This window comes from Phalacrocorax aristotelis, chromosome 7 (genome assembly GCF_949628215.1).
Source record: "Phalacrocorax aristotelis chromosome 7, bGulAri2.1, whole genome shotgun sequence".
NCBI classification, from domain to species: domain Eukaryota; kingdom Metazoa; phylum Chordata; class Aves; order Suliformes; family Phalacrocoracidae; genus Phalacrocorax; species Phalacrocorax aristotelis.
In genome coordinates, this window is record NC_134282.1 from 55257880 (window position 1) to 55283985 (window position 26106).

Below are 26106 nucleotides of genomic sequence, written 5' to 3' on the forward strand. Positions count from 1 at the left end.
CCCCCCGAGAGCAGCACAGAGGTCCCCAGCCCCCCAACCCCCTCCTGGTGCTCCCCCAGGGCCAGGCCAGCAGCACCCACAGCAGACGCAGATGCAGATTCACTCGGTGGTTTATTAGGACACAAGGACATGCTCCAGGAGGCCCCAGTCTGGCCAGGTCCCGACCCTGCAGGCCAGCTGCTCTTCCCGGCCGTGGCTTTCCACACAGGCTTGCCCAGCCCAGGCAGAGGCAGCAGGCAGCTCCCTTCCCTCTCGCTGCCGGTGTCTCCCGGTCCGGCAGGTACCAGCCACACCGGACCCAGCTCCAGAGCTCGCAGCAGCTCCGCCGAGCAACCCCGACTGGGCTGGTACCAATCCCAGGCTGGGGTGCCAGACCCAGCGAGCAGAACCAGGGCGGGCAGGGGGATGTCGGGCAGGGGACAGCCCAGTCCAGGGAGGGTGGAGGAGACGACAACCTACAGCTCCTCCAGGAGCCATCAGCTACAGGTGCATTTTTACAACCCAGAATCCCAAGAAGTGCTGGGAGAGGCAGGACGCAGCTCTTCTCCTCACAGCGAGGAGAGGGGCTGTGCATCCACAGGGAGGGAGGAGGAAGGGGAAGAAAGGCCACCCTTGTTGTTGGAAGACCAGAGAGCAGAACGAAGCCCAGGTCCAAGGCGGTTACAGGTGGACAGCACCACCGCGTTCTCACTGAGCCCCATCACTGCTCCCTACCCTCTGCCAGCCAGCCCAGGCGCGCCGGCAGCACACCGGGCCCACCGTGTGCCGCACGGGCAGAGACCCAGAAGGGGCAGGGGGAACCCAGCGGAGCGCAGCTCCTCTCCCCAGCCGGGCCAGGCCACGGGCCGCGTGCGCGGGCAGCCCTCCCCGCCGCGGGATGCTCACATGAACTGCGACAGGCTGGGCACTTTGATGTTGATGTCTCCGATGTTGATGTTGCGAGGGATCTCTGGCAGGTTGATGTTCTTCACAGCCGAGACCGCGCGGGAAGGAGCAGCTGAGAGGCCTCCCTGCCGGCGGGAGGGACCAGTGACCACCGGCCCCTCGCCCCTGCAGCCCCCCTTCGAGGGGCTCCAAGCTGCTCCTGGCTCAGCCCCATGCTTTGCCGCAGGAGCATCCCCAAACTGAGCCCTGCCTCACGCTGCCCTGTCTCCCCTGAGCCCCAGGGCCTGGCCACATCCCCCCCACGCACGGCTCAGCACAGGCGCAGATGGGGAGCAGCCCCCGCACCCGCCTCCCAGCCCGCTGACCGACCTGGTGCTATTAATAGCACAGGATCGGGAGCAGCAGGGGCAGCGCGGTGCTTCCCTGTGACCCGAGCACAGCTGCACCTTTACAATGACAGAGAAAACAGGGGCAATAAACTTTTAACTCCCTCAGATTGATGTACTTTGCGATGGGAACAGCTATTTCCATGCTCGGGCTGCTCCCTGTGCTCCTGAACAGCACGGAGCACAGCTGGGGAGGGATGCCCCCAGCCCTCTCCCCGAAAACTCAGGCAGGCAGAGACTGGGGATCCTGGGGATTCCCCATATGCGCCAGGTCCAGACCCCACAGGCTGCCCCCCCTCGCAGCCTGGAGAACACCAGCCTCCCGCAGGGCAGAGCAGCATCGCCACTCACCTCCGCCTTCTCCAGCTTGCTCTGGGCCTCCACCTGCGCCACGATCTCGTTCATGTTGGTCTCCAGCACCATGCCACCTATCACCACCTCCTGCAAGATGTGGTGAACCTGCAAGGGAAGGGAAAGGAAGGCTGCAAACCCAGTCCAGCTCACAGACCGTGCAGGAGCAGCAGCGGCCACAGTGCCTGCAGGCTGGTGTGGAAATGCATCGGAGGCTGGCATTTCCCCGACAGCCACAAATCCAGCCTCGTCCTCCCCTCGGCCCACACAGCCTCAGCAGCCAGCTGCCCGAGAGCAAGAAGGTGGCCGTGGTCCTCAGCACAGGGAGGGTCCGGCACCCCCTTTTACTGCTTGTACCTCTGCTCTAGAGGATACCTACCACAGAGGCCAGAGCAAACGTTGCCCACCGGACCACCAGGCACAGGGCAGCCCCCAGAGAGGCCAGCTCCGACCCAGCCCGCTGGCACACCCTGGCTGCACCATCTCCGACACCTCATCTGAAGTTCAATCCCTCCCTGGGCCAGGACCCAGGTCACAGCCAGGAACAGCTCACGGCTGAGGTAGCGTGCAGGAGAGGAACCCACAGAGCAGCAGGGACCCCAGGGCCTCCCGGAGCCACCAGGCAGGACACTTCTTCCCAGGACCAGCTCCTTCTACTCAGAAAGCCAGCCCAGAGCCCAACTTTGCTTTCTCTTAGGAAAGATAGGACCATGACACACACATAGAAAAAGCATAAAACTGCTAAGAGAGTCCGCTCCCTTCCCCAGAATCCACCTGGGTCCAGGGATGAAACAGAGCAGTCTCAAGGCAGTGAGCTGCTGCCTCTGGCCAGCCCCTGCCAGGGAGAGCCAGCGATACCCTGCAGCCACGGCAGGAGAAAGGGCCCATCGTGGGCAGCAGCTGGGCCCTGCCAGGCAGCTGCGACGCACCTTCGGAGCCCCACACAGCCCAGCATTCCTTGCTAACTCAGCAGCTCCCAACAATCACTCAGCACAGATAATGAATTTATGGTTACTTAGATGAAATAGGCTATTATTGAAAGATGGTTAAGTCATTATATTGTTTTATGGCTTCACAAGGGCAGGTTCCATGCACGAACGCTGCGTGACAAATACTGCCAGGGCAACGCCTTGAAAACTAAAGCAAGCTAGAGAACTTGCTAGAAGGGGGAAACCCAGCTTTGTGCAGATGGTAACCCTGAAGCCCCGCAGGGCTCCCCACGGGTCCCACCCTGCTCCGACAGCACCAGGAGCAGCAAGGTGTGCGGGATCAGCGCTGCACAGGGCGAGCCATGGGCTATACACCACCTTCCAGGGACACCCGCAGCACAGGAGCCGCTGTCCCGCAGCACAGCATCAGCTCAGCCCAGCCCTGGCAACCACCGCACCGGACGGTGCTAGCAGCTCCCCGCAACAGGAGAGCATCTGGGCTGCAGGAAACGTTGCTCCTTCAAGATCTGGCTTCAGCCCAAGTTGGACCAAAACCAACACGGCAAAATCCCAAGCAAGCTTTGTTTTCCAAACGAAAACACAGCACTTCCTGAACAAACCATGTCCTCCCTGGAACCTCGCAGCTGCTTAGCAAAACTCACGTTCTCCTCCAAGGTAGAAAACATAACCAGGGGCTGGGCAACAGCCTCCTCTGCCCTCCCCACGGCTTTGTGGCTCCAGCCTCCCCTTGCAAAAGCGGGATCCCTGCAGCTCCGAGGTTGCTGCTTCTAAAGCTGACAGCCTAGAAGCCCTGGTGTCACTGGTGCCTGAGAACCACGGACCCAACAGCCCCATCCAGCTGCCTGCTGCAAGAGCAGGGACGCGAAACCCGCAGCAGCTCTCATTCCATGGAGCCTGTGCTGCATGCAGAGTGTAAGGTGTATCTTAAGGCAATAACAGAAAAATCACAGGACCCAGACAAGGCTGCCCAAATCCAAACCAGAGCCTGCTGGGTTGGGGATGTTCACAGCCAAAGTCTCTGCTCGACAAATCAGCGCTTTTCTGTTGACATTGGCCTCATTTCTCCTCTTCTAGTCGGGAACTCACAAACTCTGCAATCCATCTGCCAGAGCAGAGGGAAGCGCTGTGTCCTGCATAGCTCCTGACAAACTGAAGCCCCGAAGGCAGGGCTCCGTGGGAGCGCTGGGGCAGCGTCGCAGCCGCAGAAAACCTTGCCCAGGCATCCAGGGGGCAAGACGTGGGGGACAGCAGAGCACACCTGCGTATTCCCAGCACCCATAACGCCGCCCGTCTGTAACCAGGCTCTTGGAAGCATGGGCACTCAGCACAAACACATCTGAGAAATAAATACATGCCAAATATAGAAAGAGAGATGAGAGGACCAACCGATAGCGGCCAAGGACTGAAGCCAAGGCTGGGAAGCAGCGGGAGCACAGGATAGGAAGTAAACAAGCCTGGCCAGTAAGAGAGCCTCAGGGTGACCGAGGCCAGGGCACCCCCTATCAGAAACCCTTCTGAGTCCTGCCTCCTTCGAACCCTTCGCTTGGCAGGAGTTGAGAGGCATGGCAGTCTCCACTACTGCTGGCAAAACAGACAAGCAACAGGGTAATCTCTTCTGCCTGTGGGCTGCGGATTGAGTGTAAAGCTGCCGGGTCTTGGTCACACCACAAAACAAGTAACTGAGAGCGCATCCTCCCCCTGATGTGGCCAGAGGTGATGTGGGTGGCTGCCATCACTTCTCCCACAGGTACTCCTCCTCCTGACTTCCTCCTTCCTCTCCTTTTGCTTGCTTTGATAAGAGCACTTTTGCTGACAAGATGATCAACCCGGCATCATTTCCGAAAGTTTACAGCCAGGCAAATTATGGAATCAAAGTCTTATTTCACCAGGTGCTAGTACATGGAGTTGTTCCAGACTGCCTTCTAAGATCTGCTAAATCCATCCCTCTGTCAGAGTTCATAAATTGGAATCACCAACAGAAAGGGAACATTTTACAGCCTTATTGATTTGTTTCCACTCCTCTTTTTCATTGGCACGCTTTGTCTTCAACAACACAAGAAAACCTTTATCAACAGACTCCCAAGTCTAGCACATGTCAGCTTAATCTCTCTCTAAGCATAGTCCCAGCTATCTTCAGCCCCATCTCTGAGGTGATCAAAGAGGATAGGTTTCCACCCAGAAACCGTCCAGCTAAAGAGGAAGCATTAAAGGCTGCGGCTCAAAGAAAAGTTTACCAAACACTTTGTATTCCAAACATTCCCATTGTTCCTTATTTTTTTTTCCCTGCAGCTCTAGTTAACAAGGCTCCCAATGGGTCCCACAGTACAGGGGGAAGAGGCAAAACGCCCCTGCACAACGCCAGGGCCTGCCCAGCTCCATCGGTGCCAGCCCGTGCAGGAGACCAAGCGCGAAGCCTCAGCGCAGATCCCTGTCACTTGGCATCACGGTTACTCGACATGGGTGGCAATCACCAGCCCACACTGCTGGGCTGCGGCAGAGCGCACGGCCCCACCGCAGCACGAGCACTGGGAGCCAAAAGCCAGCTTACCCATGGAGGGCTTAGCACAGAGCCCAGCAGCTCGGATCTCTTGGAGGACACAGTGTGAGCAGCATAAGAAGACCCCATGCTGACAACTTCCCTGCCCAGGATTTCGATCTCTCCCCAAAAAGTGACCCCTAACGTACCAACGGCCTCTCCTGTGAGGCTCCAGAGCTCAGGCTGGGCCAGCTCCTGCCCACAGGAGCACAGGCTCTAGGGAGGGCCAGGCTCTGCGGCAGCCAGGCGCTGGCCCGAAGGAGCACACAGAGCCTACAACCCACCTTGTCCATGTGGAAGATGAGGTCCAGCTCACAGACATTCTCAAAGCACTTGTCCAGCGTCTCCACAAACACCTGAGGTGGCAGGAAGGGAAGGTCAGTACAGAAGACCACCACAAGATGCTTCCCACACACAGCCCCAAGACCTGCAGACCAAAAAGCTGCAGCCCCGACCAGAAACTTGTTGCACCCCATGGTTTCACCCTGAGTGGGGACAAAACCCTCTCAACAACCTCATTTCCCTTCCATGGCAGGAAAGTGCCTGTTCCCAGACCAACCACAGGCAGGTGCAGCCCAGGAGCTGACTGGGACCCCCAGTGCCGTGGCAGCAGCCGGAGGTAGCATGGGGTCCGGGGACTGCCACATGGCCACCGGTGCCACTCCTTGCTACACCACAGAAACCAGTTCGAGAAGCCCAGACCTGCCTAGGAGAGAGCTTGTCTTGGCAAGAGGCCCACAGCTGGGACAAGAGCTGGGCCCTGCTGGGCGGGCTGCGGAGCGAGGGCATGGCGTGTCCAACCCAGGCAGCGTGGAGGGCTCCTCCTCCAGCTGCCTGCACACCTGGAACCTCTCATCGCAGGTATGTGACCAAGCCCAGCTCAAGGGGCCAGTGTCGAAACACAGGATTCGGCTGTTCTGGGAGGAATCCCAGGTGCCCATGTCCTGACCCGCTGCAGCGCTGGGACAGTGGCTGGTCACCGTGTCTGGGGCAGGGCTGCAGCTCACCAGAACAGCCTGAAAGGGGCCAGGTTACAGCAACTATGTGACCACAGGGCAGGCGGCCTCCTGCCAACCCCTGTGCCGACACTCTCGCGCATGCCTTTAGCTGGATTTAGCAAGGGTCCCTTTACAAGTCCACAATGTTTGAACAGAGTTTTTAAAATGTACTTGTAGTTTTGGGCCCCTCAGGTCAAGAAGGCCCTTGAGGTGCTGGAGCGTGACCAGAGAAGGGCAGCGGAGCTGGGCAGGGTCTGGAGCACAAGTGTGCTGGGGGGCGGCTGAAGGAGCTGGGGGGGTTTAGCCTGGAGAAGGGGGGGCTGAGGGGAGCCCTTCTCGCTCTCTGCAGCTGCCTGAGAGGGGCTGGAGTGAGGGGGGGGTTGGTCTCTGCTCCCAGGTAACAAGCAATAGGACGAGAGGAAACAGCCTCAAGTTGTGCCAGGGGAGATTTAGATCGGATATTAGGAAAAATTTCTTCACCGAAAGGGTTATCAAGCACTGGAACAGGCTGCCCAGGGCAGTGGTTGAGTCACCATCCTTGGAGGTATTTGAAAGACGTGGCGCTTAGGGACACAATTTAGTTATTGACTTGGCAGTGTTAGGTTTACAGTTGGACTCAATGATCTTAAGGGTCTTTTCCAACCTAAATTATTCTATTTTGTTAAAAAATTCATTCAGATTCACTTCGCCTGCTGCTTCCATGCAGAGGAGCTGTGCATCAGCTAACGTGTGCAGCAACCCCCCCATTGCAGCCCCCTGAACAGCTTCTCAGCTGCTTCCAGAAGGGCAGGCACAGAGATGCCGCAGACACAAAGCGCACCTCGAAGGTGTCGGTGCCAGGCTGCCCAGCAAGGACTTTGCTTTGGGGGAGCCAGCCGGGGCTGAGCAGAGCGGCTGCCCTTGGGCAGCCAACCCGACTGCAGGGAGACCGACCTGGATGAGGTCCAGGATGCCCAGCTCGCTCTCCGAGGAGTCCACGCAGAAGACAAAGTACAGCGTGGCATAGTGGCGGTAGATCAGCTTGTAGTCCGAGCCGCCAAACAGGCTGCAGAGACAGGAGGAGAGATGAAGGGCTTGGGGGCGGACATGCAGGCCAGGCGCTCCCCCGGCCGAGGGGACAGCCCTGCACGGCCCCCCTCGCCCGAGGGGCAGGGGGTTACCTGCTGCACTCCAGGAAGTTGCAGATGTGGTCATCCCGCTTCAGCACCAGGTGGAAAGTCTCTCGGATAATCTGCTGCTGGACCTCCTCTGCCTGCAAGGAGGCGAGGGCAGGCACCCATGGGCCCACGGCATGGGGGACCCACATCCCCTGCTCTCGCCCGTGGCGGGGGGGTATGCCGTGGGCTGGCAGCTCCCGGTCACAGGCAGGTCCCAGCGCCCCACCAGCCCTGGCACCAGCCGTGGGGATACCCCGAGGGCCCAGGCCAGGGTGGGCAGGGCTCCCAACCCCGCAGCCATAGCCCCTGCAACCGGGGCCCCCCGACCCCACACCGGGGGCTCACGTACCCGCTGCCACCCGCCCCCCCCCCCCGGGCCCCCCCGGCTCCTAACCATGTGCTGGTAGAAGCGGACGAGCCGCGGCTTCCCGTGGTTGTTGAACACCAGGATGGCGTTGATCATCCCGGCGGATGGAGGGGCCGGGCCAGGCCGGGCCGGCAGCACAACCGGGGCCGGCCGCCGCCCAACGCGCAGCGACGGGGCTCGGGGAGCGGCCGGTACCGGTGGACCGGGCTTGGGGGGGACACGCTCAGAGCCTCCCTCCGGCGATGCCCGGGCGGGCGGGGGGCGTGGCCGCTCTCCCGCTGCCAAGGCCGGGGGCTCCCCGGGCCCGGAGTGATGGACCGAGGCCTGCCCCGGCCCTCCCGGGACAGAGGCAGCCACCGGGGCAGAGCGGGGAGGGGGCAGCCGTTCCGCGGGGCCCGCAGTGCGGCGGGGCACGGGCCGGTCTCGAACCGGGCTGTCCCGGCCCCGGCCCCGCTGCCCTCCCGCGCCGCCAGGGGGCGCACCAGCCCCACAGCGACGGGAGCCGCGCGGTGCCACGCCGCGGCAGAGAGAGCCGGAGGGCGCGTGGGGGGCGGAGCTCGGCGGCAGACCACGCCCTCTCTTAAAGCGCCAGCGCCCCTGCCTGCCGCGGGGCTGGTGGCGGGGTCAGAGGTCACCCGGCGGGGCCCGGCGGCGGGGCGGGCGGCAGGAGCAGACCCCGGCCTGTCCCTGGCGGGGCTGCTGCCCCCAGCACCCAGCAAGGCCAGCCCACAGCTCTGCCTGCCTCTCCCAGGGGCTCAGCCCCACTGCCTGCTGTCCTGCTATCCCTCTCTCCAGCTGTCCTGCTGTCCCTCTGTCCTGCTGCCTGCTGCCCTGCCAACCCCTGCTCCATCCCAAGCAGGAGCTGCCCAGAGGGGAGACCCCCCCCCAGGCCCAACGTGTGGGGGCAGCTGGGCCAGGACAGGCCCCGCCAGGCTTTACAGGAGGACACTCAGCTGCCCGCTGTTTCGTGCCCTCACCGCAGCCCAACGGCTCCCCCCGAAGCCCCCCAGGACCAGGCCAGCCCCGCCAGCCGTGGTGCTCAGGGTGGTCCGCTCATTGCCCAGGGGGCTGTGGGGGGGCCGCGGCGGCTCCTCTGGGCTCTCCTCTCCCTGGGAAGACCTCCCGCTGCGGCTTCATTGTTCAGCTGGGCCGAGCCGTCGGGGTTGCTCAGGGCACAAGTGTTATTTACAGGGCTGCCAGCCTCGGGCTGCCCTCAAACCACAGCGCGGAGGAGTTCCTTCCAGGTGATCAGCCGCAGCGGTGCAGGGGGTCTCACCCAGAGAGCCCAGGAGCCCCCCCGGAACGCTACCGCTGCCCAGGCACCACCCGCAGACCGACAGTTCTTAGATCTCTAAATAACCTGATCTGCTTAAGAGATATTTTGAAGAGGAAAGGGTGAAGGAATGACATACAACTGCAGTTGTGCCAGGTGTTTTTTAAGGACCAGGAAATCAAAAAGCAAGCAGCAAAGGGCGTATGACCACAGATTAATGTAAAGAAATCGCACGGCCAGGTGGGGTACCATATAAGGACTATGGTGCGACTGAGTTGGGAGCAGCAATGGACATCAAGGGCAAGGGGAAAGGATTCAATGTGCTGGACAGAAGTACTGGAAGGAAGGGGAAAATGAAGACCCGTAACTTAACAGGGAAAGGGAGTAAAATAATCAAGGATACAGAGAAACCCACTTTGCTCCAGCTGTCGTATGAAAAGCTTGGTTGTGAGCAGGAGGTAAGAACATTAACAAAGGGAGGGGGAGAGCGGGGCAATGTGGAGGAGAGCCAGGGAAAGGTCGTCTAGGGGCACCAGGCTTGGAGAAGGGTGATCCCAGTGCCCATTTTTAGAAGACGGAGGGGAATCGTCTCCCCAGCAGTGCTGCCGTCCTGTGCAGGCGCCCACTCCAGGGGCGATGCCGAACACGGCACCAGCCCATCACCACGCACACCCCGGGGCACAGTGCAGTGATAACAAGTGGTCTGTGAGGATGACACCGACACAGCAGGAGCCCTTCCTCTGACAGGGGAGGGATAAATGCCACCTTGATCCCACCGAGGCTCTCCACACACCTCGACGTGAGGCCCCCGTCAGCAAACTATCGAACTGTGCCCCACACGGGAGCACCAGGCGATGGCTAGCTGAGCCCCAGAGGCAGCAGGCGACAGGGCACCGATGGGTAGCGGCCGTGCCAGGGGAGGGCACTTCCACCGGGGCTGCCCTGGTGGAGCCCACGTTCCCCTGAGGACCTGGAGCAGAGCACAGGGTCACCAAAATGGTGTGCGGCATCATGGTGGGAGGGGCCCAAAGTGCTGGGCAGGACGAGCTCTGGGCTCAAAACCGTCCTGACAGGTTAAAGATGTCACCCAAACCTTACAAGCTGGGATTCAGCAGAGACGAGTGTGGGGAGCTGCTCTGTGGGAGGTGCAAAGGGGCGAGCGGCCACTGTGCAGCAGGGCTGCGAAGGACCACCATCCCTGTCCCTGGGAGCAACCGTGGGCACTGCTGCAGGAGGCAGGCACAACCTCACACCCCAAGCGCGGTGGTCACTGGCCTGCTGAGCACGGGGAGGGGGGACCCTGGTTTGGGACCCCACGCTGCAATTAGGGGGTAATTAGGGGGAATCTGGGAGGGAGTGAGAAGAATGAGAAGAAGCCCCAAGAACTTGGCCCGTGAGGAAAGGAGAGGGGAGGTGCTTCAGGTGTCCACAAAAGTTGGCTGAGAGGAAAGGTTATAACGGTCTGCTGCTGCAGGCCGAGAAACCAAGAGATTGGCTTAGACGGCAACAAGGAGATCTTGTAGTTCCGTCTGTCCCAGTCACAGAGCCCACCCGCCCAGTGCAGACCCCTCTCGCTGGGGCCAAAGCCTGCATTACATGAAGGGGTGCCCAGGGTGCCCCGCCCCAGGGACAGAGACCCCCAGTGCTGCCCCACGCAGCCTGGGTCCCAGGCTGGCACGGCCACAAGCAGAGCCCAGCCACAGTGCCCGCCGGGCATGTCCCACTGGGATGGCCTCCGGGAACAGGGGAGGCTCCAGCCTCTGCTGGGGGACACCCATTGGCTGGGCCTCCACTCAGGGGCTCACCCATTGGCTGAGATTCACCTCTACCACCTCTGATTGGCTGAGACCTCCTCAGATGCCTGGTGATCCTCAGCTGCAAGAGGCTGTGGGTGCTTCTGTCCCAGCATGCTGATTGGCTGAGGCAGCCACAGCCTCGTGTCTCCTCACCCTGATTGGCTGAGGCAGCTGCAGCCTCCTATCTCCTCACCCTGATTGGTTGAGGAGGCTGCAGCCTCGTGTCTCCTTGCCCTGATTGGCTGAGGCGGCCACAGGCAGCTCCCCTGTGGGCGCATTGGCGGTGGGCTGCTCCCACCTCTGCCGCCCCCGGTCCCGTCCTGCCCGGCCTGCGCCAGGGCCTCCGCCAGGATTTAGGGGAGCGAATCTCCTTGGGCTGCGGTTCCGACCTGTTAACGTTTGCAAGCATTTGCGCAGGCAAACTCAGCCCTCCGCAAAGCTCGGGGGGCGAGGCAGTACTGCAGACGCGAGGAGAGAAACGTCAGTTTAGGTGAACGCTCGCATCAGCCGAGTCTGGTGTCTGGAGGCGCGCGGGCCCGAGCCGGCCGGACAGCGGCGGGAACGCGCCAGGGGTTGCTTGGCCAACCCACCAACAGGCACCGAGGCCGTAGGAAGCCGTAAGCACAGGCACTGACAGCGTAAAGGGGTTGGCAAGGTCAATTTTCACCCGAGAATACAAAAAAAACCCCACTCAAAAGGAGAAGTGCGTCTGCCAGACAAAGGACTGCGTTTTTAGACAAACTCTTTGCTGTGATTAGTCTGTCCAGCTCCACCTGCTTCCATGGAGATGAGAATCTGCGTCTCCCGATGCACCAGCCAAATCCTGGCTGCTTTCGTGGAGTAGATGAGGAGACCCTCATGCTCCTCGCGATGGGAGCCCAAGCTCCTGTCCCCCGTCCACGGCTGTAGGATGCATCACAGTCACCAACTGCTCCCCTCCCCGTGCCGCCCCGGGCCCGTGTCCCTGCCGTCAGGCACCTGCCACCTCCTGTCGCCGTGGCCCCATCCCACCTCCCCACCGTGGCAGACTTCGGCTTCTCCTTCCACTGCCACCCGCGGCCTCCCCATCACTGTCCCTTCTCCCCAAGACCCTCAGATTCCTGGATCATCCCAAATTCTGCTCATCCCTTTCTTTTTTGGGGTCTCGCCATCGGCTGGTACAACACACCCCCTCCGAGGTCTCTGGGGCGCGGATGACCTTTCCCATTCACCCACCACCACTGTGGAGGGGGGCGATGGCAACAGCCAGCTGGGGAAACAGGGTCCCACCCCCCGTCCCGACAGCCCCCCCCGCGAGCACCCCTCCACGGGGTGCTAAGCCCCCCCAAAACTAAGCGAGACTCATCCCCAGGATAAAATAACCCGCCGGGGTCGGGGGTCCCAGGCGGCCACCACGGAGGAGCTGTCGCACCGGCCCCGCACGGCGTGGGGGGACCCCATCGGACGCCCCCATCCCCGTTACCATCAAACGAGCCGCGCCCCGCAGCTTTGTTCCCCGCAACCGGTACCGAGGGCGGACCCGGCTCCGGGGGACGAGCGGGCTGGGGGGGGAGGGGGGGTCGCGGTGCTCGGGAAACTTGGTGGGGGGGGACACGGGGACGCGGGGGCACGGCGGGGAGATAAAGGGCGGCCGCCGGCGGCCGAGTTAGGAGGAGCTGTTTTGCATCCCTTCACGTCAGCCCTGCCTCATTCCCTCCTTCTTCCTTCCTGCGCACCCAGCGCCGGGCCCGGAGCCGCCGCCGCCCCGCGGAGCCGCCGCGGGAGCGCACGGTGAGTCCCCGCCGCCGCCGAGAGCCCCCCCCCGGGCACCGGCCACCCCCCGCGTCCCTCCGCCGGCACCGCCGGGCCCCCGCCGCCGCCGCCGGTGTGTCGCCGCCTTCTCTTTCACTTCCACCTTCCCCCCGCGACGGAGACGGGAGCGATGGCGGCGGGAGGGACGGGGGGGGACGCGCGGGTGCCCGCTCCGCACGTGGGTCCGCCGCCCCCCCACCCACGACAAGTTTCCCCGTCGCCTCTCGCAAAACTTTCTCCGCGGTCGCGGGGCCGGTAAAGTTACGGGGAGGGGAGGGGGGGCTCCGGGGAGCGGCGGGGAGGGGGAGCCCCCGCAGGTAACGCCGGGGGGGGGGGTGCCAGGAGGGGGAGAGGGCGGGTCGGGGGTCGGGGCGGTCGCCGAGCAGCACCCCGGGGTGCCCCGTCCCGGTGCATCCTCGCCCCGTGGCGAGGGGCAGCGGCTGCCCCTCGAGGGGCGGGGGGCGGGGGGGGCGGCAGGTTCACGGCGCTTCTGGGGGCCGGCACCGGCACCGGGGGGGGCGAAAGCCGAGGGGGTCCCCCACGCCGGCCGCGCCCAAAGTTTGGGGACAGTTTGCAGGTGCTGGGGGCCGGCCCGGCGGCGGCTGGCCCGGGCGTGCCCCCCGCCGTGTGTCCCCACAGCAAGAGAGGGAGCGTACGCGGCGGGGGGGCTGCAATGAGGCGGGCGGGTGACCCCGCGGGGCCCAGGCTGGCCCGTTCCGCACCGGGCAGGTCCCGCTCGCGCCTTCCCTGACGGAGGCACCCCGAGATTTCCCCGTGCCGGGACACCCCGATGGCTCCCCGGGACGGTCTCGGGCGGGGGGCTGCTTTGTCCTCCGCTTCCCTGCTAGGGACAGCGGCTCGTCGGGACTCCCTGTTTGTGCAGCCCTCTGATAGCTCCTGGCTAGTCAACAGGATGCGTGGTTAAATTAGTTATAATTAATTAATTAGTCAATCATTAGTCCTTTCTTTGTAAGCAGCCGGTGTGGGCAGAGGAGGGGGAGTGATGGGAGTGGAAGGCAGCATCCCCAAGCCTGACCTCCCGCCGGCTCCGGACCTGGCAGCGCCGCGGACTCCGCCAGGCTCCCGCGCTCCACGCCACGCTCCCGGCCCCGGCTCGGTGGCTTCTCGCGTCGCTGATTTCAACCAGCCTCAAGAAGCCATATACTCAGTGGCTCCGGCAAACGTGGTTTCAGTCTGATACGTGCGGGTCGGCCGGGCCGGCCACAGCCTTTGTACAAATGCGTCGCGGGTTGGAGGGAGACCCCAGACCCACGGCTTTCACAGGCAGGTCCTGAGAAGTCACAGTGGGGCCACTGGTCTCAGCATCCCCTTCGGACCCCTGGGGTAACCGGCTCCTGGCTGCTGGCTGGGCAGCCGCAGCTGTGGCAGGCAACACCGTTTCAGCAGCAGGATGGCAGGGCTGTGAGCGATCCCCCCAGCTCCCACCCCTGGGTGACAGCTTCCCCACCCGTGGGAGCCATCAGCCACCACTGGCAGAGCCCAGTTAACGACCCGGCAGGGCTGGGCTCCTCTTCTGCGAGTAGGCTTCCATTAATGCCCTCTTTGAACAGCAAGCACATTATATCCCTATAAAATGGTAAATCAGATCACAGTAACTTGAGCTCTGCTACACACCGAGAAACGTTCCCAACCTAAACTTGGGAGGTGACTCGGAGGATCAGGCGTGGATACCTGCGGTGGAGGGAGTGGGAGCATCTTCCAGGTGCCCACGTAGCGTGTCTCCTCCTGTTCCCTTCGACATTGGCAGGGGTCGGTTTAATCACTGAGAAAGTGGTTTTAGTGGGTTTTATTGGACCACAAGGCAAAAAAGAGGTTTTTCATTTATAAACTGGTTTTGGAGACAGCGTAGAGAGGGATGAGCGCCAACGTCATCCTGTTCTACTGTACAGCTGGAAATGTTAAGGAATAGGCAAAACAGTGGGTTTGTACGGCAAAGAACGTGCCAGCATAAAAGCCTGTGAGTGAGAGTGATGCCTACACTCCTTACATTTATTTTACATTTATTCTTTGTTGAGAAGTAGGCTCCAATTCAGCGTCTGCTTGAGCACAGTCTCGTTAATACCAGCTGAGCAGGTCACGTCTGCGGGTGTACCAGGGCAGTGGCGAGGGGAGAGCTGCGAGTGCCGTCCCCAACGGGCTGGGAACTGGGGGGTTCCTGCCGGTTTTGTTGCCGTTGCTCTCCCTTCCCGTCACTGCCCACCGCGGGTTTTGGTTTCCCTGGACCCACTACGTCTCATGTGAAACGGCGAGCGCTGGCAGGCAGGGAGACAACTGCTGTCCTCCGCCTGCAGAGCCTGCCCGACCTGGGCGTGGGTATGCCAGCACGGAGGGCAGTGCATGAGATGTCCCAGATACCTGCTCGGGGCGTGTTTGCTGTGGAGACGGCGCAGGTTGGACTGGCAGAGCGTTGCTGGGTGGCCGAGATGTGCCGGGAACGCCGCGGTCCCGTCCTTTGTGCCCGCCTGCGGCCAGGAGCCTTCGGATGAGTCACGGTCCCTGCTGAGGTCCCTGGCCCTTCCCACAGGGCTTGACCTTGGGGACAGAGGACTGTGATCTGGTGATGAGTGTTTTCCCTTTGTCCCTCTGTCCCACATTTTCCTCCTCCAGCCCTGTGCACAGCTCTTCCTCCGCCGGTCCTCGCAGCACGTCGCAGTGGCATTTGTGTTGGGAGCTGGACCCAGCTCAGCCCGCCTGTCTCCAGACACAGCTTTCCCTAAAAAACCAATTTCCATCAGAAGCGTGGCACAGTGGGGTGAGATGCCTGAAGTCAGTCGGGAATGGTGCTCTTGCTGGAGCGAGCTGGGGTGGGGGGTTCTGTACTGGAAAAACTGGGAGGCTGCCACTCTTCTTTGCCCTGATTTTGATGGGGGAGCGGGGTCCTCTCCCGCTGAGAGGGTGAGCACGTAATGCAGTTTCTTCCCCAAACTTTAAATTAAGGAGTGGGGGAAACATAATTTTACATTTTCCTAATGGTGGTCTTTACTCTCAACTGTCTGCCCGTCATTTGAGTGGCAGTAAAGTATTTCTAACGAAAACAAATCGAAACAACGTGTAAGCATCCTGCCTAAAGATCTCTTTGTAAAGCCCGTAGCTCCCACGGTGCCCCTGTGCTATCACCATCCTCCTGTTTCTCTGGACATTTGTACAATGTTCTCTGCAAAGTATCACAGGTTTTTTAGTAAAGGAGAAGTGACCGAGGAGGGGGAAGGCTTCTTGTTTTTCAGATGCCAGGTCTCTTGGGTCGCTGTGAACATGCTCAAGTGGGAAGAAAAGCCTCATCTCCCACCCTTCCTTCCTTCCTTCCTTTCTTCCTTCTCAGGCCACCTCTAATTTCACAGCAGAGAAACCGAGGGGGCAGGCAGTGTCTGGGTTGCTCTTTTGTGTAGGGCAAGGAAAACTTGTATAAAGTTCCTGTGAAACTTCATAGGGCTTGTTCCTGAGATAAAAAAGAGATAATTTGGTGGTGGGGGAGCACCCGAGGCCATGCAGGGGCAGGATGCTAAATTAGAACAAGGTACATCCTGCAGCCCTGGGGTTTGTCCAGGAGGCTCGAGGGGCATCAAATTTGTACAAACAGATTTAAAAGAAGGATAATGCTTCCTTTTTCATTTGAAATGGACAAAGTCCTCCCCAGTTACGCTGGGTTTGTGCAAGTCTGTGGGAGTGAGATGGGGGATCGGGAGCCAGGGGCCTCGTGCTCGCGGGTGGCAAGTTGGAGGGGCCGGTGGATGTTCGGACCTGCTCCCAGGTCACCGGGGGAGTCCCAGGCTGGCAGGGTCCGGCCGACACGGAGCGCGGTCTCCCTCAACGCGCAGGATCTGTGCGATTTCTTGGTGCGGTAGCGGATGAAGGAGGATCGGGCCATTGCTTGCTTGGGCTGCCAAGGGCTTGAGGAGCTCCTGGAGCAGCGGCCGGTGGGGAGCGGCTCGGCGAGGGGCGGCCGGCTGCCTGCGCAGTGCGGGGCGGCGAGGAGCAGAAGCGTGTGGCCTTGGGCAGCTCAGCAACGCACGGCTGGCGTGGGAAGGGCCGAGCGGGAAAGTAGTGAAATCCCATTGCACCCCCAAAAGTGGTACTTGCTTTCCAGGCGTGGCTCTGAGGAGGGAAAGGGCAGCGTGGTGTGGAGCGTGGTGTCGGCGACATTTCGTGTGGGTAGCTAAGTAGTAACCTACAAGGGAGGAATATATGTTCTTCACTTTCCAAAGTTAAAAATTAAATGAATCAACCACGAATCAGACCTGGGCATTGCTGCCGGCAGCTCAGGTGAAGAGCTTTGGGGCGCAGCTACAACTGGAAGTGCTGACGGGTGGGATGCCGTTCCCTAAATAACGCAGGAGGGACCATGCCCCTGGCAATACCACAAAGTTTTCAGGCGGAGGGTGGTGCAGAGGTGGTCACAGTGTGAGTGACGGGGAAGGGTCTGACAAACCCAGCCTGGAGGTGGCGGCAGTTCAGGGTCATGGTAATGAAAATCCTTGTGATGTACTGAGGGTGTAACACAGGAGCTGTGAAAAACGCTGGCAGGGTCAGACATGCAAGAAGACAAATTTTGGCGAACATTTAATACCAGGAGTCCCTCTGGCTCTGGTACGGCAGCAGTTGCAGGCGGGCGGATGGCGGAGCACGAGCAACGACCCGAGCAGGTCCGGTGTGCGCTGCCCGACCAGGAGCCCTGCCTAAGGTCGGAGCTGCCGAAGAGGAGCTGTGGGCGCTGGCACGAGGCTGGGCTTTCGGCATTTGGAGGTGGCCCCGGTGGGTTGAGGACCCCCCAGCCAAGGCTGGAGTGGGCAGGCAGAGGGGTGAGGAGGGCTGGGGGTGCCTGCCTGGGGCTGGAGGGGGAAGGTGGGGGCAGCACCCAAACCCACCCTCATAGCAGGGGGCTGGAAAGGAGCGGGTTATTGATGCCGAACACACAGCACAGCTCTGGCCCGAAAATGGCCTAAAAATGGCACTGTGCCACAGTCGCTGCTGCTGCAGGTGTGCACGCACACGTGCGTCTGCACCTCGGAAGCGCCCACGGGCCGGGGGTCTCGGTGGTGCGGGCGCTGCCACGGTGCCTGGTGGAGCTGTACCCAGCCGGGCACTGGGGTTGGAGGCTTCAGTACTGCAGTGAGAAAAGCAACTTCCAGCGCAAGCGTGTTTTAAATGGATGCTGTGACACAGAGTGATTGAAAGGAGTGAATTTAGTTAAAATCAAAACTCTATTCTTCATCTGTTTCCCCTTGCTCTTCAGCACATTCTGCGGGCCCGTGCCCTGACAAGCAGCGCGCTTCCCTCTTGCATGCAAAACCATGAGTATCTCCAGTGCAGCCTGCGAATGACAGACACAAAGAGGTTTTGACTAAGAAGGAAATATCAGTCAGTCCTTTAAAGGCTTTATCTCAGCATGTCAGTTTGGGGAAGAATGTGTTTTAACTAGGAAGCAGCACATGGATGTGTTCATTGTTTTACTTCCACGTCTTGTGTATGTGAAACCGTATTTCTGCATCACCATTGTGCGCCCAGATGCGCTTTGCTGGGCTGTGTGGGAGCCGCTGTAGTTAAAAAGGGGAATTTCGTGGGGGTTGCAGGCTGAGGCCAGAAACCGTTGGTGCAGAAATGAGATCTTTAGCGCTTGCTGCCACTGTCCATCTGAAGCCTTCAACACCCTCCCCGACGAGGTGCTGCTCTTTCCCACCGCCGGCACCGCAGCAGGGCTGGGTTTGTTCCCGGGTACGGCCGGGACCGCCGGGCTGGGGGGAGAGTCGGGCTTTGCCGCTGGCAGGCAGAAGCCACACTGGGCTGGAAGCCACACCATGGTCATGGGTGGCCCAGCGAGGGAGAGGAGGGGGAGGAAGGACGGGCAGAGCTGCAGGAGGAAGAGTGCTCGCTGGCTGCCTCTAAATTTATCTTTCCTGTTTCTCAGTAGCAGCGTTGTTTCGTGTCCGTGCTCTGTGGTGCTGGGTCATTCCTCCCCTCTCTGCCCTTTCTCCTGACACCTCGCTCCTCTGTATTCATCTGGGTTTAACGAGCTCTCCATCCTTTCCCTGCTTTTTCTTTCAAATTTATAATTCTTTAAGAGCTCCCTGGTTGGTTTTCCCGTCTTCACCCTCGGTCGGTTCTCACGCACCCCTCCAAGGCCGCTGTTTTGGGGCCCTTTCGGCGGGGTCAGCCCGTGCCTCCTCTTGCTGGGGCAGCCAGGCAGGGCTCCAGAGCAGCCCCCGGCCAGGGGGTGGTAAACTCTGGGTCAGGGGGTGTCTCAGTTCCTGCGGGCTCAGCACTGCCAGGACTGGAAATAAAGGCGCGAGCTGGGGGACGGTGTCGGGATGTTTTCCCCTGGGGAGGCCTTTGTTTAACGCCGTTCTCCCTCCCAGCAAGAGGCGATGGGTGCAGCCCTCCGACCTGCCGCCACATCAGCACTTTCTCTCTCCCCTTGCTGGGTTTCTGTCTGCCACCACACCTTGCCGTCACACTGGCATCACGCCCCCACCCCAGCTCTGCCGCTGCTCCCCCAGCACCGACCACGGCTCCAGTTTTAATGCCTGGGACAGCCTGAGCGTAGATTTCAGCTGTAAGGTGCCCACCGGTGCGGAGCAGAGCCGGAGGAGGAGGCAGGCGGGTGCCCGGCCACGGCAGCTCGGCCGTGCTCACCCTGCGCCTTGCTGGGGAGATGCTGAGCGTGGCTGGGCAGGTCAGAGATGTGCAGGACTGGCCCGGCGGGCGGCTGCTTTCAGCAAGAGTTGCTGTTGCGCGGGCAGGTATTCTGGGGAGCTGGCTCCCGTCCCCAGCCAGGACACGCATCCACGGGGATGGTGAGGCTCTCCTTGCTTGCATAGGACTTTCTGCTCTCGATTGCTGACCCCCTCAGCCATCTGAAATGGGGACATCATAAAAGCCAAGCTTTTATATCCCTCCTTACTCTGTGCCAATTGCATTCTTTGGGGTTTTTTGAGAGTTACCATTTTCAGGCACAGATTGACATGCCCTCCTTGGCTTGCCCCTAGGCTTTGCTCCGGAGATGTTGGTAGATATTCTCCGTGGCTATTTTGCACGCACCGTGCAAGAGGCTCACCCCTTGACCCTCACTCATGAGTCCCCGTGGCTGCCGCGGGCAGACCAGCTCATTGCAGGCTTCTGCCGCTGTTGAGAGGAGCTGCAGACCCGAGGCCTGGGTTTCTAGGCACAGGTGCCCTCCAGAGAAAAATGCCTTTCTAGGAGACAGAACTGTAGGCAGGACCAAAAGAACCTTTTCCATCCATGGTGCCAAGCCCTTTTGCTTAATTTCTTCTCATCCTTCCCGGTTTTATGCCTTGGCTGTTCAGCACGTGCTTGTGAAGCCCATCAGCGTAATTGCAGAACTCGTCTGCAGAGAGCATGCCTTGATTTATGGGGGCTTGAGTGGTTTGGTTTCATTTTATGATTATCAACAAGGGACACATATAAGCAAATTATTTCAACAGCTGAATATTCTTTATATTTATAGGACTTTCTTGCTGTAAGAAGAAAGAGTGCAAAACAGAGCAATTATGCAGATTGTGATGAAAATGGGCACTGGGGTGGTTCCGAGAGACCCAAGTGCGAGCCAGCCTTTGGTGCTGCCAAAGCAAAGGCAAAATGCCTGTAGACAAAACCAGCCTTGTAGATACATTATAAAATATTTATTAAGATGAGTAAAAAGTACAGACATCCCCACCCCCCTCAGTAACGGCCAGTGCCTGTCCGCTGCATCTTCCCTTACACCAGCGGGCGAGCTCTTTCTGAGCCCACCACGCGGGAGGGTGCTCCGTCCCCACCCCGCCCGCAGCTGCTCCCTGCCCACGTTTGCCCGACACCTGCTCCGGTTTCAGGAGTGGAACGGCTGCGAGCTGCTGGGCCCTGGCATCGCACGGGGCAAGCTCTGGGCGTGCGAGGCTGCGTCCGTGCCCGACGGTCCGGTCGGCGTGACGTGCTCCGGGCAGCGGGGCCAAACTCTCTTTTGAACTCCATTTTAAAAAATAAATAAATATGCAGTCTTGTGTAAAATCTCAGCTTCCACTCAGAGTTAGGAGTACTGGATTAACTCTCATGATATAACATACACAAAAGCATAAGTGCAATAAGCAGAAATTTCCATGTAACTGGGCCACGTAAACCCTACAGAAGTATTCAGTCAATGCAACGCTCATCCAGACCAGCAAGAGCCTTTCCTTCCCCCATGGTCCTCTGGCTGCCGTGGTTTTAAAAGACATGTGCCGTGCAGAAAGGCCAATGCTTTTACGGCTTGTAGGCAGCCGGTGGCAAGCGCGTAAATCCAATCGCATGGGCCACGCACACCGTCCTCGGCGAGGACATGCGGGCAGCTGCACCCAGCGCCCACGTACCCGGCTGCGGGGCGCGTCCTCTGGAGCTCCAGGAGAGCAGAGCTGTCGCTGCGGTCCGTGTTCCCTCTGATTGCAGGCGCTCCCATCTGATGCATTTCAGGGCTCAGATTTGAAAACCTAAGTTTCTGCTCCCCTGAAGTCACCAGAAATGTGCAGGACAGCAGATGTGGAGCTCCTTATGCAGCGAGCCTTTCTGCAGAGACCACCCCACAGGTTCCTCACTGAAGCGGAATGAAAAGTAGCTCGGCTTGAAAAAAAACAATTTAAAATCCCCAAACTTCACTCTCTCACAGACTCTCAAATAGTCTGAAATTACATATACAGCCTTTATTTTCTGAAGCACCCATCCTGTAGCTGCCGTACATTCATTATCCTTCGTTAGGGCGGAAGCTGTGCCTCCTGTCTTGAAGAGGCATTTTCCATATCAGTCACACTGACTTCACTGGCTTGAATTTTACCTGTCACTGTTTCAGACTTTTCATCTGTGTCACATTAGGCTCCATGTTGGAGGATTTTTCCCTTTAATGACAGGTTTGGTATTTTGAAACAGGCTCTTTGTGTTCCCGCTGCTCGGGGCTGGGGGGTTCGGGACAGACCGCCGTCCCTGGCCCGCGGCGGGTCGTACAGAGGGTGGGCTGCGGAAGGGGCCAGTGTGCGTGCACCGGTGCTTGGAAACCTGTTTGGGAAAACAAAAGCAATGCGGGGTGTTAGCCGTATTCCCAACTGAACCCCTAACGCACGTAGGTGCAGTCAGGGGCAGGAGCGGTCTCGCTATGGCCGAGGACGCCGTGCTGCCGGGTACCAGCGGGACGGAGCAGGGCATCGCTGGCCACCGTGGCCCTGTTTGCCAGGACGAGGTTTTGGCTACTGAAGCCCTCGATGCTGGCAGCCGGCGGGCAGCCACGCTGTGGCTGTTGTTTGTCACCGCGTCCTCGCTGTCCCCCGCGGGTGGCTGTGCAGTGGCGGGTCCCAGCAGCGGGGATGGAGCTGGGCGCCCCAGGGCTGGGGAAGGATCTCAACCCAAGCCCCATGGCCATCTGTCTCTGACTCCTGGTCACTTCTCGCCCCGAGTTTCCATTTGGGTGTCACTGGAGACCCTCTGCGGTGAGGGACCCCAGAGCCACAGCTGCTGGGTGGGCGCTGAGGCCAGCGGGGTTGGGGGGCAGCACTCTGTGGGTGCCCTTCATCCGTGTAACTCCCCTCTTCCCCCAGGGTTTGCACCCTGCGGAGCAATTCAGAGGAGGATTGGGCAGTCCAGAGAGGCATCTCAGGGACCAGGCAGGGGGAGCAGCACCCACAGCCTGCACGAAGCCCCAGCAAAGGCTCTGGGTTCCTGTGGCTTAGCATCAGGAACAGGGGAGGAGAGCGGAGACAGCTGGCTTTGGTTCATCCCCTAAACCCTGGCGGGGACGAGGCGCCCATGGCTGGAGGGTGCAGACACCCCGCGACACCGGAGCAGGGCACGCTGCCCACACCCTTGCGGCCCACGCCGGGGCCTCTCCCGAGGTGGTACGGGGCAGAGCAGGGAATGCCCTGGAGCTGGGCAGATCAGCCCGTGTGCCCCGGGCTGCATGGCCATTTCCCTGTCCCACAAATCGACCATGTTGCGTATGCCCCATCAGCAGATCCCCCCCAGATGCCTGCGGCTGTCCTTCACCCTGCCTGGCGACCACTGCCGGGGGATAGCGTATTTTCCATATCTGACTTAGCACGATCGCTTCCTTGGGTCAGTCCTGGGCTGAGATTGCATAAACTGCCACCGGCAGGGACCCTTCGTTGGGTGCCCCCTGCTCCATCCATCCTGAGCCACACTTTCCAAACACTCCTCTTTCTGAACTGCTCAGCTGCTCAGAAAAGGATCTGAAACATTTTTCACCTTGTGGATCTGAAAGTAATGTGGTGATTGCAGCTGAGCCGTCGGTTTTGCTCCTAAAAGGGCACAACACGTCCAGTAACGCTGTTATCGGAGAAATCAGAAGTGGGACGTTCCCAGAGGTCCTGGGCCCCCACCCCTTACCGCCCTGCTGCCGAAAAGCTGCGATTCTCCCTCCTCCTTTCACCTGTGGGCTACAGAAAAGTGTACTCAAAGTGTTATTAACATTTCTACCCCACTGTCACCTGTGAGTTCTGCAGGGGAGATTTCGTGTGTTGGTAGGTAATTCCTTGAGACATTGAGCTGGGAGGTCCTGCGTTCCTCCGTGATGTTTTGGCCATACTTTGCCTCGCAAAGGCTTATCGAGGATGTTTTCCCTCCACTGAGATCAGACAGAGTTGTTGGTGGCGTGCTCAGGGACGCCGCGACGGCTGCTGGCTCGTGGGGCCGGCACAGTTGGTAGCAGTTTTCTCCAAAGCAAAGCAGCCTGAAAATCTGAAGTTCACGGAGGAGACCCAGGGTGATGTGTCCCCTCACCAGTAGCTCCTCGGACTCCTCAGAGCAGCCTCTGTGCCGGCAGCAGGACCTGGCTCCGCTCACCAATAACAGTGGGTTTCGGAAGCTCTGACAAGTTTTGCATGTGAAAGATTATTTGGTCGAGTATTAATTAACAAACACCCTCAAATTAGACCCTCTTGGCTATAATTTTCATATTACCTGGCCCAGCAGAGGTGACAGTGATGCGGTGAGCGTCGCCGTAAGAAGCAGCCCCGGCTCCCAGGGGCGCGTGGCGCAGCTGCCGGCGCTGCTGCCCCGCCGGTGTCCATCCTTGTGCCGCAGTTCAGCCGATGCCCGGCCGCAGTGGGCGCAGCGTCCCTGCGGGGAGCGGGCAGCCGCCGGGGCAGGGGAGGAGGCTCCAGCGCTGGCGGGGCTCTGGGACCCCTTGTCTCGAACACCAGGAGTCTGAGAAGCAGAGGAGAGTTTGGCATGACCGCACTGGCCGTTGTGCTGAGGTTCCTGTCCGTGCTGTCCCCGGGGCCGTCGGTCGCCCGCTCCCCCTTCCCCGCACCACAGTGAGGGGGTAATGTCTGCCCAGGCACAGGGGGTCGGGGGAGCGTTTCCTGGCCACTCTTCAGTACCTGTGAAGAGTGAACTTAATAGCAAAATCACGTGCCAGCTGGAGCGTTCACCTTCCTCCTGGCCTTTAGCTCTGGTTGGAGATTTCTGGCTGCCGTGAATGGATCCGAGCAGTGCCTGGGTCCCCATTTCCCCATTCTCACAGCCCAGCGCAGGACGGAGCCCGGGCGGGCAGGGGGCAACCGGGCCCAAGAGCTGCCATCCCGCAGGCGGCACTGCCTGTGTGGGCAAGCTCCACGTGGGGAATATAACATATTAAAATTGTTTCCAAAGATAAGGACAGCAACAATCTCAAAAATGAGACTGTCTTCCTGCTGCAGGGTGTGCCCTCTGTTCCTCTTGGGGTGGCACACAGGTCACGTTTATAACATTTTGGTTGGTTTTCCCTTTTACAGCCGGTCCGCCGGGTTATACACACAGAGGTGCTTGAGCTCCTACTTGCGTGTTAGTTCCTCTGACCTCCAGCCACTTTTATTGCTCTGCTTTGAGGTCCCCGCAGTTTACGATTAACCCCTGGCACCGGGGGATGCTGAGCAGGAGCGATGCTGAGCAGCTGCTGCACAGGCTCCCGCGCAGGGCCGTCGTCCTGCGCCCGCTGTGGACTCTCACCCGCAGCCTGGGTCTGCGTTGCTGCCAGGCAGCGTTGCAGTTCCAGGTCTAGCTTGCTGCCTGCAGGAACCTGGGCTGCCTGTTGCCACTTGCTCGGTTCCCCTCTGTCCCTGGGGGACCCTGCTGTCCTGGTGGGCTCCGTCTTCAGCATTTTCTTCCCCCTGCATTTTTACTCTCCCTTTGTCCCATGTTACAATGCCTCTCTCCTTACTGTGCTTTTTGGTTCATCTTCACATGTGAGGGTCTGTTAACCCCCGACCTCTGCTGAAGATGCTGAACACAACGGGACGGTGCTGGGGTTTGCAGACCTGCAGTAAAAGCCCCGTCAGGCCTCTCCTGGCAGGGGTGTCTGTTGTTGCTTTGCGGAGGGGTTTGGGGTTTGCAGGGCGAGGGGGGCTGCACCGGGCACTGGCCCACCCCTCGCCTCCCCGCTCCCGCAGCGCCTGGCCCAGAGTCAGGCCCCCGCTTTTGCATCTGTCACAAGCATCCCTCATCTTTCTTTGCAAGGTCTGGGGTTTGACCTAAATCTCTGGCGCCCGTTGCTTTTCATGGCCACACTTGTTTCCACAGATTTGTTTTCTCTGGGTGTTTGCTCCGCAGTTTTTCCTGGGGACGGTGTGGTGGCTTTTCATCTAGGAGGCCTGGTGGTGAGGACAGGCCTGCCCAGAGCCACTCGGTGCAGAATTTCTTTTACTTTTTTTACATATCTGCATGTGTGATTACTGGGAGAGGTATTTTTAAAAGTAGCTCGGCATCTCTTTCAGGGAGTTAGCAAGGAGCAGATTTATTTTCTGCTATGCTGAGAATTAACTCCCCTTTCTTCCTCTTCCCTCTGCCCCCGCTGGAAAGAGAGAGAATGCAGAAAAGAAGAAAGGATTTACATTGTGGTGGTGATTGGCACAGGCTGTGAATGAGAGGTCATTTCATCTGGCTGTTTCTTTTCAAGCGCTCTTTTTTTCATGCACACTGTATTCAGGCTGGGAGCATTCTTTCTTTTCAAAGCTTCTCTGTCTGTCTCTCTCTTCCCCCTCCTTTATTTTTCATCCCTTTTCTTTACTTTTGCTGTCTTTTCATTCTGTTTTTCTCCACCCCCTTGGGGCTCCATTTTTTCTTTCCTCTTTCCTCTATTCAGTTCCTTTTTTCTTCTTGCATCTTTTTTGAATAGCTCTTCTATTTTCGGAGAGGAAAGGGAGTATGTCGAAGAGAAGTCGTTGCAGCAAGGAGGAACTTGAAAGTCTTTCTTTCCCTGTTTATTTCACTTAAAAGCAAAAATTGTTTTCCAAGGGAGAGCGAGGTTTCTGTGCAGAGCCTTTGAAGCGAGGCTGGGACGGCAGCAGGGCTGGCCGGGGTGGGATTTCTCCCTGCTCCTCGCCGCGCCACAAACCATCGGTCCCAAACCGCTGACAAACGCCCAGAGCCCCGTAAAGCGTGGGGAGGTCTGTGGGTCGGTGCTGCTTTGGCCGGGGTGTGGGTGCTTATGCCGCGAGAGGGGGTTCAGGCAGGAGCAGCCCTCTCCAGCCAGGCTCGCCCCTGACCACGGCTCACCCCGCACCTACACCACCAATTACTTGTGTTTAATCACTATTTCTGTTGCTGGTGCTCCTGTGTGAGTGATCGGCAGCATTTTAAGACATGAGATG

At 59.7% G+C, this 26106-nt stretch overlaps 2 protein-coding genes across 4 annotated transcripts in view; one reads left to right on the forward strand and one right to left on the reverse strand.

Annotated features, from left to right (window-relative positions):
• Window positions 1-92: 92 nt before the first annotated feature.
• Window positions 93-8137, reverse strand: AP3S2 (adaptor related protein complex 3 subunit sigma 2). Its single transcript, XM_075100870.1, has 6 exons — window positions 7658-8137; window positions 7267-7358; window positions 7040-7151; window positions 5393-5464; window positions 1623-1730; window positions 93-1010 (listed from the first exon to the last, which is right to left on the reverse strand). Exons 1-6 carry the CDS (start codon window positions 7724-7726, stop codon window positions 882-884), a joined length of 582 nt encoding a protein of 193 aa, XP_074956971.1. The 5' UTR covers window positions 7727-8137; the 3' UTR covers window positions 93-881.
• Window positions 8138-12386: 4249 nt separating this feature from the next.
• ZNF710 (zinc finger protein 710) overlaps window positions 12387-26106 on the forward strand; it is a 34986-nt gene continuing 21266 nt past the window's right edge. Inside the window, exon 1 of one of the 3 annotated variants that reach the window (XM_075100880.1) lies at window positions 12387-12469. Coding sequence is in view for 2 of the 3 variants with exons in the window: in XM_075100879.1 (XP_074956980.1) it covers window positions 12621-12745 (125 nt within the window). In the remaining variant the exon portion in view is untranslated. Of the gene's footprint in view, window positions 12470-12577; window positions 12746-26106 lie in introns of those variants that run through there. The other 2 variants (XM_075100879.1, XM_075100878.1) reach the window with 2 other exon arrangements.